Raw genomic sequence first — 19,509 nt, 5'->3', positions numbered from 1 at the left:
ATAGAAACGTCCTACATGGACAGTGTTTCCCACAGAATTAAATTCCATTTGTGGTGGTTGGTTTGCAAAATTAACTTGAATACAACAGTTTTTAACAAATTAGCACAGCGTGGTTATGATGCTAACCAGATTTAAGCACAATTTAGTACAACCTGGAAAATCATTGTGTGGTGGTCAATGTTGATATTGTGGTGGGCCGCCACAAATAAGTCAATGTGGGAAACACTGATGGAGTTATGAAAAATGTTAATGTTAATACCTTGGAGAATGTAAATTTTTTTTAAAGTAAAATCAAGTCATTTTCATCTTTTTACCACGTCGCCAGGGATGGGCAGTATTTCTAATACATGTATATAAAATACGTATTTAAAATACAAAATACTACTTTGTAATTGAAACACTTGAAGCGAAAACTATCATTAACTTGTTCAGAAAACTGAAATAGTTTGGTGAGGTGGGGCCACAGGTTGGCACATTCCTGGGATGGACCTGCTGCGTCTTTCTTCTATTGTTTCGTCTATGGTTTCGTCTCTTATCTAAATCTGACCATGGAGTTGACTTTGGCAGAAAGGCAAAGGTGATTGCTGATAGGCTGTGGTGCACATCCAGTGGTGCCTGCACAATCCAATCACGTTTGAGAGGGAAACAACAAATTGAGGGTTTCCGAGATTTTTCTTTTTTTTTAGAAGAAGTAACGGGTACTCACGGTTATGGATAGAAATGTAGTGGAGTAAAGAGTACAATATTTGCCTCTCAAATGTACTTGAGTAAAGTCATGAGTACTCCCCAAAAATGATACTCGAGTAAAGTACAGATCCCTCAAAATTGTACTCAAGTACTGTACTCAAGTAAATGTACTCCGTTACTGTCCGGCACTGGTGTTTGGACAAAATTGCGAGTGCCTTGGTAAGTGACGAAAACAATCGTCTTCGTGAACAGCTGTGCATAGGCTACTTTGTAAAAGATAGAATACGCTCATCCCTATACATAATGCAAGGGGTAATTAATGTAATTATAGTTCGCCTTTTATTTGTGGATTTATTTAATGTAGCCTAGACTATTTAGTGTTATTTCTTCCCCAAGCTCATAAAAAAATTTGGGTCGCACATAAATTGACAGGGTCGGTCGGAAACCAGAACCCAAGAAAAAAAAATAAATGTATGCCCTATTTGCAAGCTTGGGAGCATTGTATTTCCTGTGGGAAATATCAAGCTAGCACCTAAGTTTAATGCAGTAATATTGATTAACTAAATGTCCACCTCCAGCTTTCAAAATATCTGCACTTCACTTGTTATGTAAGTGAACTCTGCCATGCTCACAATGTTTTCTCCTCTTTCTTTTCCTTTCTGATGCAGCACTGATCTCAGAGTGGCAATTAATCTATTCCGGCACCCTCCATTACTTTTCATTGTGTCCGAGTTATCTGGTTTAAAGTGGTGTTAATTATAGTGCGCTTTGTCTGTCCACTAAAAGTCACTTTTTTATCCTGCTAATTTCCTTCTAAGGAAATTAACAGGTTTCAAGCTCATCCCATGTGTAAAAGTGGGGAAATCCATTAAAGGAAAAACTGTTTGCTTCTTTCTCTCACTCTGCATTGCTTTTCTATTGTGTTTGGGAACATGTGATAGGCCTACACTAACTGACACCTTGCCAATGATCATATGATATTCTATATGACATATATGTAAAGTACAATCAATCATAATTCACAAAGATGCTTATGACACACAAAGACAAAGACACCCCAGTGTTAAATGATGCCTTTTTGATTTTATGAAAATAACAAACTCTAGGCCAACATGCTCAACTTTAGTCAGAATAACCTAATTTTAACACAAATCAAATAATAATATAATAATAATAATAATCTTTATTTATATAGCACTTTTCAAAACAAAGTTACAAAGTGCTGTACAATATCAACATAAATGAAAATGCAAATAAGACATAATAATATAACAATCAAATAATATATATTAATTCAATTAGAACTTAACATAAATTTGAAAAAGGAAAATAAACTTACACTGAAATAAAACTTACTGAAATAAAACTTGACACTGAAATAAAACTTACTGAAATAAAACTTGACACTGAAATAAAACTTAATAAACTTAACACAAAATGAAGTATATTACTTAAACAAAACTAAGGAAGGCTTGCTTGTAAAGATTTGTTTTAAGGAGGGATTTAAAAGAGCATACTGACTTGGCTGACCTGATTTCATCAGGCAGGTCATTCTAGAGCCTAGGTGCCCTGACACTAAAGGCTCTCTCCCCTTTAGTTTTGAGATTGACCTTAGGAATAGTTAGGAAACCACTACCAGATGATCTTAAAGTACGCACAGGTGTATAAGGTACTAGGAGATCAGATGTGTAGTTGGGAGACAGGCCATGTAGAGCTTTAAAAGTAATCAGAAGAATCTTAAAATCAATTAAGATTCAAAATGGGACCATAAACTCAGAATAGGGATAAAAATCAACTCAACTCTTAATGAGTCTTGTGTTCTCAATCAGAAAGGACATAAAGGGTCAGGGTACTCTTATTATAGAACAGCTAAGTTAGTGGACTACTGTTCTGGCCTTAATCATACAAACTCAGCAGAAATACAACACCAGAATTAAGGAACAGAGGACAATAGTCCAACATGGGCCTGCTCCTATGGGATTTGGCAGATGCTTAACCAAAGCAACATACAAATAAAAAACAATACAATAGTTACATTTAACAGTGAACAATTTAAAATGTTGGTCAGACTACATTAAGGAGAATAGCAATGATAAACAACAATGTCAATTCAATCAATAGCCTAATGAAAACAATGGAAATAAAGGAGAATAGCAAATAGTGTTAAACAGTTAAGCCACACACCATTATGTTTTCCAACAAGACTTGTTTGTAGTAAGTAGGCTACTTATCAAGCCTAGGCCTATACATAGGCTTATATAGGCTATTTACAGTAGGCTATACAGGCTATGTAAGTAGGCTACATTGATTTAGGTTACAATGAGTCACTGGTCTTCATATTATTAAGATAATTTTCTGTCCGAATCTGTTTTAATGTTAAAGTATAGGCCTACGCTATTTAAATAGACGCATTCTAAAAGAAACCTAACCTACACATTAAAATCGAGGATGACTTTTACCTGTGTATGTATGAGCATAAACTCACTCTATCAGTGATATAATTGTCGGCATACCGTATAATTTCCAGTCCTGCACATGCGCAATGCACAGGAAACTCCTCCGAACAAAGAGGAAATGCGTGTGTTAAAGGGAGTTGGACTCTGTGTACATTGTGCACACTGCGGGACCAACACACATATTCTGTACAGCTAAACCAAAGCTGTAGGTTTCGAATGTGCATCAAGCCACAGTCAGGAACCAGGTAAATAGTCCAGTAATGCTACCAGTGATGGATAGCCTACCTCACATTACTTAGAAAGCTCGCACAGTCTTGAAAACACTGCCAGCATGTTAGCCTTCATAGCAAGACTGCTAGCTTCACCATTCAACAAAGAGTTACAACATCTGCTGCATACATCGTGTAACGTCAAGCATGCTGTTATTTTTCAAAGCTGCGGCATAGCAGTTGTCACCAGCAACTAATGACCGGGTGCTATCTATTTTGACCATGACATTTTCTTGGTGTTGATATTTTATATATACACAGGAGTCAGGACCTCCTGCAGTAGTCTCCTTTGCATTGTCTCCTCTATCTTCCGTATAATGCACTGTTAACCTATGATCCGTTTGATTTGTAATCTTTGTGACCGTTCGTTCAGAACTGATTATGTAGACTCGTCATTTCGACCACTAACCCCAATGACTACTTCCCCATGCTAGTTAGCTTAGGTCTACACGTTACTGGAAGTGTTCGCCCTGAGAATTGCTCTGCTTGGATGAGCCAAGTGTAGATGGCTACGCATTTTTATTTTGAGCGATTAGTTTTCAAGATGCATACTGGGTTAATCAGATCTCAGTTTATTTTATAATGTCATGGCTGTGGTGCAATTCCTTGTTACCAACATCAATCACCCTCACTGCCTCACTTAATAATATAGCCTAAGTAGGCTATGTATTCATGTAATTTTCGTCTTTGATTCTCTTCAAAAATGTTACCATTTGTGCCTATTATGTCTTATTATAGGTATCAAGGTACCAGGACTTTTTTGACTGGATGCATAGCATTTGCCTTCGCAAGGCATTACACACCATCAGGAATCCAGCTGCCACCTTATTGAGAGAACATATTATCTGGCGATTTGGCAGCACTCAGTATTTCCCTCAGTACCCTCATCCACCGACTCTTCACTGGGGCTGTCATCCCAGTCATTACCACTGCTTTGATCGTATCCCGCCATCTCGAAAGTTTGGCACGTCCTCAAGGTTTTATATTCATCTTTCGTGGCCCCAGAGACTCTCCGAGAGGCCAGACATGGCAGAGCAGAGGTTCTGTGTGGAATATGCCAAACGTGGTACTGCAGGCTGCAAGAAGTGCAAGGACAAGATCATGAAGGGACTGGTGCGCATCGGCAAGATTGTGCCCAACCCCTTCAGCGAGTCTGCTGGAGAGATGAAAGAGTGGTACCACGTGAAGTGCATCTTCGAGAAGCTAGAGCGAGCGAGGGCCACCACCAAAAAAATCGAAGACATCACTGACCTGGAGGGGTGGGAAGAGCTTCAGGATGACGACAAAGATCTTATTAATAAACTCGTTTCAGGTATAGCACTCTTTCTAATTTGCCTTCTGAAGTCTAAAGGTCATCTACATAAGGGAAAGAAATGCTTTGACATAGAATATACTAGAAATGTGTTTTAAACATTGCTGCACAGCAATGTTGTTTGACAGCCCAACTGGCAAAATGGTGTGATAAGCCAGCTGTTGAGCTATTGTGGTGCAAATTGTAGTTTTTAATGATTTTGAAACCTGACTCCAAAGTGAGGTTATAGAAGAGATAATGTTTGTTCTGAATAGCACAACACACAGATTTGTGTTTAAAGGTGAAGGCTGATTTCCCCCCTTTCTAACTCTCTTTGGCATCTTACAGACCTTGCTGCCAAAACCAATGCGAGCCCAAAGAAGAAAGTACAGGCGAAGCTAAACACCAGTGGGCAGCTCTCTGCCCCACCTGCTGACCCATCCCTTAATGCTCCTCGGAAGTTCTCAGGCTTCACAGGTATGAACCGTGTTTGCATTGTTAATGCCATGGACTTGTATTAGCTTCTTGGAGTGCAAAACACAGTTTTTAGTTTCATGAGCTTTTTTAGATTAAATATGTATTACCCTCAAACACTCACCATACTTATAAAAAATAAACAACATTTTATTTCCCTCTACAGCTGATTACTGGATTTTGATGTGTAACAAACACTAATGCTATGTTTGATGTTTGATGATGACTCATAGCTAATAAACAAATAATAAGAATACACATTGTGTGCTTTTCTGGCTGCTGGAACACTGTATTTCCCCTTCCCTGAGGGGATGAATAAAGTAGATCTGTCTCTATCTCTACCTATCTAGCTACCAAGGCTGGTAATTCTGCCAGTCCGGGGCCGTCTGCAATGAAACCAAGCCAGGGCAGTGCCCTGTCCACTCAGCTGTGTGACCCCAACCATAAGGACTGTCTTCTGCGGGAGTTCCGCAAGCTGTGCGCCATGGTGGCAGAGCACTCCAGTTACAACACCAAGACTCAGATCATACAGAACTTCCTGAAGAAAGGCAGTGGTGGAGGTACTTCAGAAACTCGTTAACTTTTGTGGTTTGTTTGTCTGAATCTAATGGTGTGTAAGACTTGCCACACTTTTGTGTTGAAGGTGAAACGTTTTTCTTTGGCACAAGACAAGTGAGAGCCTGAGGTGCATTCAGAATGGCTAACAGGCAAACATTAGCAAATACTATAACAGTTTGAGGAGAACATGCATAGCAGGATGCTTTATGGTTTACAATTGAGATGGAATGTTTACACAAAATCATTCAAATTTAACAGTTCAGAGAAAACATATTCGCCTCTGTTCAAGCAATTTGAACGAACCATTGTTCTCACCTGAGGGGTATTTCACAAAGGCAGAATTAAGACATCCAAGATAAGTGATAAAGCGAGGTTTGACATAGTGTTGTCTGGTCATCCTAGCTCAACTCGTTTCACTAATGCCAATCCAGGATGAGTAGGAGCGACTATGTCAAGCCAGGTGTAAGTAATTCAGGATGTGTGCGTTCTCGTTTCTGCTCCAAAGTGCCCATGGTTGGAATAAAAAAGACGCAGAAAATATGTCATTCACACAAAGTGAACAACCGCTTTTGATATAGACTCACAATGAAGTAAAGTTGTCCTTTTTGGAATGGGGAATCATGGCTATTTCGGTAAAACAGCAGGAGTAGGCATGGTAGACCAACTGAATGCAAATTTACGTATGCACCCACGTGTGAGTGCTACCTTGTCTTGGCACGCAACGTCAATAAGAAAGCCACTTGCCACTGCAAAGATGCACATGGTATGATATACCTTAATATTATAGTTGAAAATACCTTCGAAAACTTGCCCCTCCACTTCTAATCAACTACAGTAGGCTATTCATCAAACGTCTAACGATAAAATAAGCAAAAAATGAGTACCTAGGCCTATGTTAATAATCATAAGGCTATCACAATTAATATAATAACCATATGGTAGTAGGCAGACAATCTGTTTTTTGTTTTGCAAGCAAATACATTTAGCAAATAGTTTATAAATGGAATAAAGCTCCTTAAAAATTAACACGGAGGTCTGATGTGAATGACAGCTAGCTCAACCAATAAGACAACATAATTACCATTAGAATTAACTTATCTTGGCTGTTAGCCTGGTAGGGACCAGGCTAGGTGCAGAGAATAAATCCCCATGGTAACTTATGCACCATCTCTTTTGTGAAAGTCGAGGCTAAATTCATCCAGGATAGCCTAAAAATCCCAGCTTAATCCCTTATCTAGGTTTTGTGAAATACCCCTCTGGTGTCACCTGGAAGTACTGATTACAGGTGTGAACTTCCCTTGAGAGGTCTCCTGAAACGCGTATTATGGCCACATTCTTACAATAGTGTTAATGCAAATGTGTGCTGGACCACATGAAAGACGGCCAACTCTACTGATGTCCTCCTCTTGTGACAGTCGATCGGTTTTTGATGTTTTATATGTTTGTTTTTGTTGTTGTTGACTGCGTTTGTCAATCTGCTCTTCTCTGTACTTGTCAGATAAGTTTAAAGGAGACTTGTACCTCACTGTGAAGCTGCTTCTCCCGGGAGTGGTAAAGAACGTTTACAATCTAAATGACAAGCAGATTGTGAAGTTGTTCAGCCGTATATTAAACTGCAACCAGGATGAAATGGTCCGTGACCTGGAACAGGTCAGTCTACCGTCTTAATATGCATGTTTGGTTTGCAAAATTAGAACCAATGCTAAAAGTCCAATGCTGATGTTAGCTGTTTCTAATACAGCTGTGTTTGTAGTATAGCTGAACAAGTACAATAGAGAAAGCATTCAGTCTGGCAGTACTTTTGTTACTTTAAGCCAATTCTGGAATTATCTTAAGTGAGCCTCAGCTTGTATGACTGAAATAAGATTGTGTTGACTTGTTAAGGGGGACGTGTCGGAAACCGTGCGGATGTTTTTTGAGGACAGTAAGTCCTTCCCGCCTTCAAACAAGAGTCTTCTCACCCTTCAAGAGGTCGACGCCTCACTGACCCGTCTGGCTCAACTGACCAAGGAAGATGAACAGCAGAATGAGCTACAGGACATAGCCAAAAAGTGAGCCAACATACTTAGTATATTTTTCTACATTTGTTTACAAACGGAAGCTCAGTTCAAAATGATCCTTTGTGAATATAAATATATTTTCAGTTACAGTTGATGCCTTTGTGCAAATTATTTGAAACCAGTTAGCAGCAATCTCAATGGTCGAAGAACTGATCTGAATTCCTTTCACCTTTAAATCCCTATTAAAATGCATCATTTGTCTTGCCAAGGTCTTTCATACTTTCCCGGGGTGAAAAGATGTTGTCTCAGGGCAACAACCATGATTTCCTTTGTGTTTTGGAGAAATGGACCATAACACAAAGGATTGTGTATCAGTTAATCTGCATGAGAATGTATCCCTCCGTGGGGCTTGTGCAGCAGCAGCATCCCTACATGGTTCTTTTCTGTCTCTTTTCAGATGCACTGGAAATGATCTGAAGTGTATCATCAGGCTTGTGAAGCATGATTTGAAAATAAACTCAGGAGCAAAGCACGTGTAAGTGAGCTCAAAATACACTGGCTACTAATCTCACAGCAGCCACAACAGACACAGAGATTATGTGCTTTTGACCCAAGCAAATTATTACGGAGTAATTTAACAAATGAAACTGTTACTGCACCTGTATTTCAGGGCCATTGTTTTTTATTTTTTATTTTGATGCAGATGTGAAGATGTGTAGTTATATCAGGGTTCTCACGAGTCATGGAATTTCTGGAATATCATGGAATTTTGATAAAGTCTATTCCAGACATGGAAAGTCAGGGAATTTTATCATATTTTGGGCAAAGTCATGGAATATCAGGGAATTTTGCTGTATCAGTTTATAATTTACTTGCTAAAATGCATTAATACAAATATGTTTCCACTCAGAATTGGTCTGTATCTGGTATTAGTTTTACTGCTTTCTTGAGTGGTTATAGTTAGCCCAACTTTCTTAATTCAATCCCCATTTATTCATCTTCCGCTTTAAAAAAAGTCAAAGATGTTTGAGCGCTACGCAGCTGCTCTTTGGTCAGTTTATTGTACCATTCATCATAGGTCATGGAAATTTTTTTTTTTTGTCAGAGAAGTCATGAAATTTAGACTTAGAGTGGGAATCCTGTTCTATGCATTCATACTACTTTACTCCTTTATACCATTAAAACCATTTGAATGATGATTATGATGATGAGGAGGAGGATAATTGTAACAACAATAATAATAATTATAATAATGATGATAATGTGTTCAAAAAAGCACACAGTACAGTACAACAGAATATGTAATACATCATCATTTTACCATTGGATGTTCTTTGTTTGTGTCCTATCATAGGCTGGACGCTGTGGACCCCAATGCCTACGACGCCTTCAAAGCCTCGCGGAACCTGGGTGATGTCATTGAGCGAGTGCTGCGGAACCAGCAGGATGCCTCCAATGGCACCGGGCCCCGCAAGAGTCTGAGCGTGGAGGCCACCCTCATGACCCCGGTGCAGCCCATGCTGGTAAGCACTATATGCATGCTTTTCATTAATGGAGAGCTAGAACAATTCTGATTGTTGAATTAGTTGATTGTTGAGGTGCTATCTGGCAGTACAGTAATAGCCGTGTGTAGTAGCCGCGTCCTGTATACCGTGTATTGACATCGCCCGTGTATTAACCACAATAGCCCAATGAATCAGAATCAGATAATTGCTTTAATCAGAAAGAAGAATGAAGTAAAAAGGTAGTTTTATTCTTGACAGTTTGACAGCATTTTACACATGATGCCACTGACACCACTGTTAATGTTTCATGCACTTTTGTGGGGCACTGTCCAACTGTCTACCTACCTCCCTACCAGGCCACTTCGAAAGTATCGCTAAGATGTTGGAACACTGCTTTATGAAAATAAATGGCAGTTCGGTTTAAAGTAAGGAGTGCTTTTTCTTTCCTTCCGCAGGCAGAGGCCTGTAAATCTGTGTCAATGGCCATGAAGAAATGCCCCAACGGGATGTACTCCGAGATCAAATATGATGGTGAGCGTGTGCAGGTCCACAAAAATGGAGATCACTTCAGCTATTTCAGCCGCAGTCTCAAACCAGTGCTCCCACACAAGGTCAGTAAAGAACTCTTGGTAAAAAACAATGGTAAAATAATAAAGCTCAGGACAAGCCATATACACACTATGGATCCCTACACTTACCACTGATTAAAAAAGACTAGATTCACCTTAGTCCTACAACTAAAGTATATAGACAACATAGTAAGGAATAAATGTTTATGAGGTACAGAGGTACTTAATGCTGGTCTTTTTCAGGTGGCACATTTCAAAGAGTTCATCCCTCAAGCTTTTGTTGGGGGCCACAGTATGATTTTGGATGCTGAGGTTCTTCTCATTGATACCAATACCAGTAAACCCCTGCCCTTTGGAACACTGGGAGTGCACAAGGTAGCACAGTTGAGAACTTGAGCAGTGCAGTACTTCAGTCAAGTGCACAGAAAAGCTTTACGTGTCCATATTCTGTTGCAGAAAGCTGCCTTCCAAGATGCCTGTGTGTGCCTGTTCGTCTTTGACTGCATCTTCTTTAATGGCGTGAGCCTGATGGATAAGTAAGTATCAGTCATTTCATTACAAGTCACTTTGCATGATCTCTCACTCTGCTAACCACTGAAATTGGACAAGGCCATTTACGCCATTGGAAAAATGCTGTGATTCTGGAGCCAGGTTTTCACATGTAATTAATGCTGTGACTCTCACTGAGTGGAGTCTTCAGTGGGCTTGCTGTTGGCAACAAAGCTTGCCCGTTCCCTATAAATTGGCCTCCTAGCTGTACTCATAAAGTTTATAGTGGATATCCTCCTCCTTCTTACATCCAAGAGAGGTTTTAGTTCCCCTGGCTGGTGTGGAGTGCATGCTTTTCAGATCTGTAAAAAAAGAACATGTCTCTCTCTCTCTCCCTTTCCTGCAAGGGGGTCATTTAATCTTTTATTTGTGCATTTGATTGGTCATGTATCTGATTACTGTAAAGTGTAGACCACGGGGCGTACACTAATCCTTTTCATTGAACCTTTATTTAATTCTCGGAAATGTGACTGCAATCCAGAGAGGGACATTTCACCTCAATATTGATTTGATGATCACATTGGGTCACATGTTGTTCATTTCCTTTTCGGCTCGTGGTGCAACGAGATGACGTACTCTTTACTACCCTCCTTTTCTATTAAGGCCTCTTTGTGAACGAAGAAAGTTTCTCCATGACAACATGGTTGAGGTTCCAAACAGGATATTGTTTTCAGAAATGAAACATGTTACAGTAAGTGTTCTACACACCTGCACCCTCTTTTTCAGGAATATTTCATTTAAAAACTATAAAATGTATTCATTTAGGTTATCAATTGGTTGTCTTGTTAAGGTCATAGATATACAATGAATACTGGGTAAATGTCTACAATCTGATTTCACTGACTGATTCCAGTGTTAACAATTATTCACTTTTCACATTCGCTCTCTTCCAACTGGCAAAGAAGCATCCCCTGCCACATTTTACATTTTCTTGAAAATGTACCCTCGTTGTGAAATGAATTGCAGATGCAAATTAGCTAACTAGCTAACTCTGGTATAGAACTAGTTCTGTACATGGTCCCTGTCAACTAAACTAATAAACTAAACTAATCTAATTGACTTGCTTGACGGTGTTGTTTTTTCTCACAGAGAGCATCAGATCTAGCGGAGATGATCACCCGTGTCATCAGAGAGGGACTGGAAGGCCTGGTGCTGAAGGACCTCAAGGTTAGTCACTCACAACACAGCGCTCATATCTGCACTATGAACTTCAGTTAGGATGACTGAAGGTATGGGTCACATTCATCTGTACTTTCTTCAAATAGAATTTCATCGATTTTCACAGATCTTTGTTTCTCGAGGTCACAAGTACTGTCGGTATGAAAAAACAAAAAAAACAATCTACCTACCTACCTCGAGTTGCTGCAGCCAACAACTAGAGCTGCCAGCACAGTGCTATACTCTGGGGGCATTAACATCGTTTTTTTTTTTCCTACCGACAGTACTCGGTGACCTCGAGAAACTGAGATCTATGTGAAAAATCGCTAAAATTCTCCTTTAAAGCTGCAGTTGACAGATTGAGGGGACTTAGCCAAAATGTTTAATGTTTACAACTCTCATGCCCCTTCCCCACTACCACCGAGCACCCTCTCATCGAGTTTGTGCTCGTCAGTGCGCACCAGACAGCACCAGACTGTGATTGACAGTCAGATCTCACACAGCCCTGCTCTGATTGGACCAGAAGAACCGGGAGCTGTGGATTTTTGCAAAACAAATAACAGGCTCTAGGTGGAGGTAGAAGTGCGGGTTTTTTTCTAAAAGCGGCTGATTTATGTTGTTCTGTCGGAGCATAGTGTCGGTTTCAGTGAATATGATAAAAAATCTTGCCAACTGCAGCTTTAAGGTATGGGTCATATTCCTCTGTACTTTCTTAATCTTAAAAGGACCCCCTTTATTCACACTTCTCGAGATGATAAAGAACTTGTCAGTACCATGAAGAACAAACTCCAATATGTTATGGTGAATGAACTTGCTGTTTAATGGTAGAGCAAGCACAATGCGTTTCAACATTTATTTTGCACATATAACATCTGCTGATGTTTGTGACAGGGTGCCTATGAGCCTGGGAAGCGCCACTGGTTGAAGGTGAAGAAGGACTACCTGAACGAGGGTGCCATGGCGGACACAGCTGACCTGGTGGTGTTGGGAGCCTTCTATGGAAAAGGCTCAAATGGTGCGTTGTAGTCGTTTACAGCCTGGGGACTGGTAGCACATCCCTATTTGTGTGGAATAACTTGGTCAACATTCTCTCAGCATTTTCTCTTCAACATTCTTTCTGGTGGTGAACATCCTTCATAACTTGCTTTTGAACAAATGGCTTTTTAAACAGCCATCTTAAATCTTTTGATGTGTAAGCACAGTCTGCTGCAGATTAATACATTTATCTAGCTTCTTGCAAAGGAGATCAGTGTCTGTTGTAATAGTTCCCGGAATAGATGTTTTTGCCCAATGATTTTTTTTATTTTAATTTGTCCAATTGAAAGGTATTACCTCCTTTGTCTTCCTTTTTGCTTTACCTCTTGGCATAATGTTATAAATGCCACTATGCCATTTCATTAAAATGAATCCTTATGAAATATTATTACAAAATAGTCACTGGAGCCAGTTGTGAACAGTGATTAATCCTCAGTTTAGATTTCCAAACCTGTTGTCTTGTCTGTTGATTTCCACATTAGTCCATTATATTGGTCTTTCCACAGGTGGAATAATGTCCAGTTTCTTGATGGGCTGCTATGACCCTGCATCAAAGAAGTGGTGCACAGTGACCAAGTGTTCTGGAGGCTATGACGACGCCACTCTGGCCAGACTTCAGAAGGAGCTGGATGTGATTAAGATCAGCAAGGTAGAGGAACCAAGACTCTAGTGCCATTCTGTGCATTACCTTTCATAGTAACAGTCCACAGCAACATGGCCAGTGACATTTACTGTTTTATTTCCTTGTTTTCAGGACCCAAGCAAAATCCCTGGCTGGTTAAAGATTGTTAAGAACTATTACCCAGATTTCATTACCCGGGACCCAGAGGTGCGCATCCATTTAAGGAAGTGGGGAGGATCATTATTTGGTGCTTTGACATTTAAACACGTCTTAATGGAATTATCACTCCTGACATTTTTGAATATTTCATAAACAGCAAGCACCGGTGTGGGAGATCACTGGAGCTGAGTTTTCCAAGTCGGAGATGCACACGGCCGACGGAATCTCCATCCGCTTCCCGCGCTGCACGCGTATCCGTGACGATAAGGACTGGAAGACTGCCACCAACCTTCCTCAGCTGAAGGTGCAGTGTGTGATGCCTACTACACCAGTACTATCAATCCAGACATGCAGCTGAAAGTAGATTCCTTACAGCTGGGTCAGGAAGGTCTTCATAGGGTTTTAATCCGCATGCTTCCTCTCTCGTGTCCAGGAACTCTATCGCATATCGAAGGAGCGCTGCGACTTTGAGGTGACTGCGGGCGACGCCAAAGATAAGGATGATGGGAGCTCCTCTGGTGGGGCCAGTGGTGGCAGTTCTCCACCCTCCACATCACACGCTAAACCCACCCCCAGCAAAGCCCGTGAGTAGACTCTTACAAAGTCACTGTGGAAAAAGTAAGCTATTACTGAATTCATCATTCATAGTGGGAAACTTTTTTTCGTTTTGCTATTAAAATTGACGACTGAAATGTATTCATCATGGATCGTGCATTGGCTGTGTATTCATTTCATTATGCAAATGCTGTGGGTTATCAAGCTCTTTTTACAATACTCAGGTGCCAGTGCTGCTCCTCGGGCGAAGCAGGTGAAATCAGAACCCCCACCCACTCCCTCCCCTGCCAAGAGGAAGATGCCTGCAGAGGACCACAGCAGCAAGAAGGTACAGCTCCATCACTTGCAAACCTATGCACTTACTAAATATTTCATATATGTCTAAATGCGCCAAATTCCCCCTTTCAAGGCTGATTAGTTGCTTTGTTTATTTGGTCTCGCGTTTCAGATTAAGACTGAAGTTGTCCATAGCAATGGGCAAAGCAAAGGGAAGAGCAGCTCCACCAAGGTGATTGAAGCAGGTCCTGAGAAGGTGAGATAGCATTCAGTTCAACTTCAACTTTGCCATGCAGATGTCATCAGTGCTTCCTTTATTATGTGGGTACACGGTACAGTGTGATGTTTTGGGGTATGTGTGCGTGTGTCATACACACACATAAAAAGTTGCATTTTCTTTCATGTATTCTTAACATTTGTCATTGTTTGCGGCAGACGCTTCTGGACATTTTCAGTGGCGTGAAGCTCTACCTGCCAAAGGGTATCCAGGACTACGACAAACTCCAGCGCTACTTTGTGGCCTACGACGGAGACTTGGTCCCAGAGTACGACGCTGCCACAGCTACCCACACACTAACCGACCCCGATGAAGACAGTCAGGCTCAGAAAGTCACCTCCAACTGGATCTGGAAGTGCATTCGCAAGAGGAGAGTGGTTCCCCCTTGCTGATCAGGGCGGGCGTCGACCAATGGAGACATGAACTGCTTTTCAGATGAATAAAAGTGCCCTTCAACAGTAGTGGTTGCCTCAGAAACTACTTCCATCATATGAACAATACTATCTCTTCCAGTGCATCCTGGATTGTTTTTCATGACCATGTATAATGTCAGTATTGTAAGCTGCCCCGGTTGGTGGGATTTTTTTAAAACACATAAACATGCCTGTTATCTGGGATTTGATACCATGAAGACATAAGGAGCAGAGATCCTTCAATCTTTATATTTATTTTGTTTTTAGGGATCAGGTGTGCGATTTTTGCTGTATTAGCTACAGCATGGATATCAAGTAGATTATTTTCTGGAAGTAGTTGGTAGTTTTGAGGTATTAAGGTTTCAAAAAGTATATGTACACTCATTTAGAAGATTAAGCGATATTAATGGGTAGTTTGTCATGTCTAGTAGTTTTTCTTTGTTATTCTGTATGGGTCAAATTATATGAAGAATGTTAACTGAATGAATGGTAAATGATGAAATAAACCATTTTGTGAATGGCTTTGATCCTGAAGAAACGAAGTGTGATGTGCTCTTGTATAACTGATATTGCTGATCATTATTTTGAGACTATATATAAGTATATATACTCTTTTGAGATCCCGTGAGGGAAATTTGGTCTCTGCATTTATCCCAATCCGTGAATTAGTGAAACGCACACAGTGTACACACAGTGAGGTGAAGCACACACTAATCCCGGCGCAGTGAGCTGCTTGCATCAACAGCGGCGCTCGGGGAGCAGTAAGGGGTTAGGTGCCTTGCTCATGCTTGCTCGTGCCTACTGGTCGGGGTTCGAACCGGCAACCCTCCGGTTACAGGTCCGAAGTGCTAACCAGTAGGCCATGGCTGCCCCCCGACTGTTGACTATAAGTGATGCACTGTCCAACTCCCTTTACCCATCCAGTCTGGAAGCCCACAAATAACAGTGCAACTAAGCACCAGCGGGAATTCTTTTAAAAAAAAATTTTTTTAAAAAAGTTTCTGTTAAACTTTGTTTGCCAAGCTTTCAGTGTGAGGCCCACAGCAGTATCATTTTCAGACAAATACTCCTTAGAATGTATGTTAGAGTGCAGAACATAACATTACACTGAATGCAAATACTTTTAAAAAAGTTTTCACTGATGTACTAAAACCACATTTCCATATTTCAGTATTAACAAAAACTCACAGAAAACACAGTATGTTCACCAATATTATTGATGAGTTGAGAGAGAACAAATAATAATCATTGAATGAATGAATGAATGAAGACACAAACTTGTACGTTTATAGCTAGATGAATAAGCATTCACCCAACCCCAGGGCTGCCCCCCTCCAGTTTTCTCTTGCCTGAAGATCCAGCCTTCATATCTTCAGGTGCTCCCCAGCATCTCAAGTCAAATTCTTCTTCCAGTTGACATGACTACAACATGACGGGAAAAGAGTTGAGTTTTACCAGAGACTTTCTAATGAGGAGACACAGCACTCAAAAAAATCCTCCATAGAAATGCATGGGGTTAGTTTGTAACGCCATTATGGCAGTTGTCTACGCATATCACACCCCTTCTGCGGCAAAACGTCGACATGTGAATACACTGAGCCAATCATGTGCTGTGTTGTGAATACATTGAGCCATTAATGTGGTGTGTTGTGAAGACATGTGCCAATTATGTGTTGTGATCTCGCCGCTGGAGCAAGATTGGTGTGGTGAAGCCTTGCTCACACGCATTTCTGCCGAACCGGATGCCCGATGAGTGCCCAAAAAGCGGTGCAATATGGCTGTCGAGTGGAGGGACTTGCCTAAAAGGACTTTGGTTTTACCCTCAAACATCTAAACAAAACTCTTCCTCCACTTCCATTTCAGTGTATAGCACAGTCAGAAAGAATGCATTTCATTTCAACAAGTAAAAAGTGATTCTGATGTCCGTGTTGCGTTTTAACTCTGAAATGCTCCACCTGTCTAGATGATTTGGTCAGCGTTGCTACTCGCAGGCTGGAGGAGCTGCCAGGCCTCTCCACTTGCTGTAGGAGAACGCGGGTCCTCGGGACGTGACTCCAGGACTGACCCAAACCCGCTTTCAGCTGGCCACTGCCATCTCGCGTCGCATGATTTGTCACCTGATTGGGTAATTGGCCATTGCACAACATAATACACAGGTGCTCAAGTGACGCAGCATTAACCACAACAATAACACGCAGCAAAAGTTCAGAGTGGCCCTACCAGAACAGCAACATTAAGGTCCTTCGAAATAGTTTTCAGCTCTCCAGCAACTTGCATCATCAAGGACATGCCTGTATTTAGAAGTTAAGAAGAAAATCATGACTGTTGTGGAATCTGCCATAACCAAAAGAAATGTGTGCATCTCATGCTAGCGCTTGTTTTAGATCTTTGGCAGACTTTGAGATCAGTCACAATATTACCAAGTCGTCCAGATACTATACATTAGGATGCAGGTTACAGTTGCTCGAGCAGCCTGGTTCAGTTGGTCTAAAAATAAGGAATACACATTACACAAAAGGATTTGAGCAGAACATGCTGTCAACAGACCCTCATTCTGTTTGCCTCCCAGCATATTGGAGAGTACAGCTGAGACAGAATCCAGGATAAGAGCTTTTACTGAACATCCAACACATTCCTGAAGAGAAAAATACAAAATAATAAAATAAAATATCATCTTTTTGGTCCCCTTAGCTATTCAATCCAATTTAGCATTGTGATAAAAACCTCTTCTTACCATCTGAACTCCACCGATTCTTATATTTTGTAGACATGTAAGCAAGGAGAAGACATCAAACACTCTAAAAACTTGAATTCGTTGAAGAGCAGCCATCTAAGGATGAATATGTATATTTGGTTTAAATACTTGCAAATATTTGCTGTTAGTGTAGTAGTGTGTATATAAATCATCACTTTATATTTTATGCAACCTGCTCTTCCATAGTGCTGGCCTTTGCTTGCAGCATCTGAAGCAAACGATTTGCAGACATTCCTCCATTAGTGTCGATATAGATAACGCTCTGCTTGAGTTGGCATGAAATATGAACAGCGGTGCTAAAGCACACCTAATGGAAAAGATATATGGGGGGTAAAGTAAATTACATCTCATTTAACATTGCAGACTAATGGGGGATAACAAAGTGAGGACAGCAAGGAGCAATTCACTGAAATTGACAAAGATGTATTGATCAGTATCACAGTCAGACCCGATCTCTGTGACTAAAATAAATTAAATAATATAAAATAAATCCAACATCTCACATAAAATGTATCAGAGTGTGTAGGAACAACAAACCAATTACTACAACGGAGCACTGTGACTTACTATGGATAGGGGTGTGTGTGTGTGTGTGTGTGTGTGTATGTTTTATGTAAAGACGTGTGTGATGTTTTACTAAAGGGCTGAGAAAAACACACCTGCGTTTTGCCACTTCCTGGACCTCCTGTTAGCTCGGTTATCTCCCCTGTGTACAGACCAGAGTCTAACAGCTTATCTAGACTGGAAGAGATGGGAACACTCAGACAAGAGCCTGTTTTTAAAGTTCTTAAAAGTTATCCAAGATTCCATTGTGCAGTGTGAAGTCCAGCCCAACCTTCACATACATTGACATCCTCATAGATAAATTCAGCAATGATCAATGAACCTCAAATTTAATGTGGAAACAGTCACATATCAAAGCCCTGAATCAGAACAAGAGACTGTACTAAGCAGAAGTTAAATGTTTAACCATGACATTCATCAAAGCCAAAATCATTTCCTGAACAGCTTTTGTTCATGATACTTACCCATGACTGCCTGTGGAGAGAATAGCAGTTGAGCTCAGTAGCTCTTCATACATGTCAGCACATGAGACAGGAAAAGCTGCATGTTGGGCCAATAGAACCCGACGCACAGCAATCAAAGCCTAGTAAATTGTAGACAAATAAGATGTTTAAACGTTGTTTATGGAATGCCACTTCGCTGATACAAAACACTTTTACCCCAATAACCAAGTTTGTATCTGCCCCATCATCAAACCTTGTAGGAGACGGAACATTTTTGGGCCAGTTCCTCAAGGTTCGCTGAAACCAACTCCTCCACTGGAAGAGAATTTACAGCAGATTAATGTACTGCGTTTAATAATTAATTGGCATATTGCGATGATGTTTTAGTGCCCTCTCAATCAAACTGAATGACATACCTGTTCTGATGTCCACATTTCTTAAGGCTTCGATGAGGTCCTTATTCAGCCCAGGACATATACCCTCTCTCAAGACCACCATGTCATCTATGTCTGAGGGATAGTAGAGTGGAGACTTTTAAAAGCGAAGACTTGAAAAAATGTTCATTGGAGACTGACTGGCGTATGTCTTCAAACCGCTCAAAGCAGAGACTTGGCTCAGCTGCATTCTTAGCGTTAGCTAGAATTCTTGCAAACGTTACTATGCACATTATAAATATGTTCCTTGACAAATGCATGCCACCGTAACAGCCATTTATATTGGAAGTTACTGTGTTATAGATAAATATCATTCTTCCAAAAACGTTTCTCGGCAGAAACTTGACGTTAGCTCGCAGGTTACCTTTCTCATGTTCAATCCAGCCCGCGCCGCTGACAAATAACGTCAGCATGACGTCACTTCTATGGGGTTTTTTGTAAACACTGGTTGGGCATGAAC

The 19,509-nt window shown here is 40.6% G+C and overlaps 2 protein-coding genes across 2 annotated transcripts; one reads left to right on the top strand and one right to left on the bottom strand.

Annotated features, from left to right (window-relative positions):
- The first annotated feature begins 3,263 nt into the window (after positions 1 to 3,263).
- Positions 3,264 to 15,391, top strand: lig3 (ligase III, DNA, ATP-dependent). Its single transcript, XM_048237962.1, has 21 exons — positions 3,264 to 3,388; positions 4,151 to 4,724; positions 5,052 to 5,180; positions 5,528 to 5,737; positions 7,234 to 7,385; positions 7,620 to 7,786; positions 8,193 to 8,270; positions 9,090 to 9,258; positions 9,696 to 9,851; positions 10,053 to 10,184; positions 10,266 to 10,345; positions 10,962 to 11,049; positions 11,448 to 11,525; positions 12,408 to 12,531; positions 13,058 to 13,200; positions 13,306 to 13,380; positions 13,490 to 13,636; positions 13,766 to 13,916; positions 14,112 to 14,215; positions 14,336 to 14,419; positions 14,599 to 15,391. Exons 2-21 carry the CDS (start codon positions 4,181 to 4,183, stop codon positions 14,830 to 14,832), a joined length of 3,045 nt encoding a protein of 1,014 aa, XP_048093919.1. The 5' UTR covers positions 3,264 to 3,388; positions 4,151 to 4,180; the 3' UTR covers positions 14,833 to 15,391.
- Positions 15,392 to 15,984: 593 nt separating this feature from the next.
- On the bottom strand, positions 15,985 to 19,477 carry rad51d (RAD51 paralog D). The gene is made up of 11 exons (XM_048236209.1): positions 19,414 to 19,477; positions 19,032 to 19,124; positions 18,869 to 18,930; positions 18,637 to 18,755; positions 18,268 to 18,349; positions 17,781 to 17,915; positions 17,588 to 17,683; positions 17,401 to 17,488; positions 17,074 to 17,144; positions 16,809 to 16,970; positions 15,985 to 16,275 (listed from the first exon to the last, which is right to left on the bottom strand). The coding sequence occupies exons 1-11, from the start codon at positions 19,460 to 19,462 to the stop codon at positions 16,162 to 16,164; spliced, it is 1,071 nt and encodes a 356-aa protein (XP_048092166.1). The 5' UTR covers positions 19,463 to 19,477; the 3' UTR covers positions 15,985 to 16,161.
- Positions 19,478 to 19,509: the final 32 nt, after the last annotated feature.

Source organism: Alosa alosa, chromosome 2, assembly GCF_017589495.1.
Source record: "Alosa alosa isolate M-15738 ecotype Scorff River chromosome 2, AALO_Geno_1.1, whole genome shotgun sequence".
Taxonomy (NCBI): Eukaryota; Metazoa; Chordata; class Actinopteri; order Clupeiformes; family Clupeidae; genus Alosa; species Alosa alosa.
Note: the sequence above shows the minus strand (reverse complement) of the source record. Positions and strands in the feature narration are given on the sequence as shown.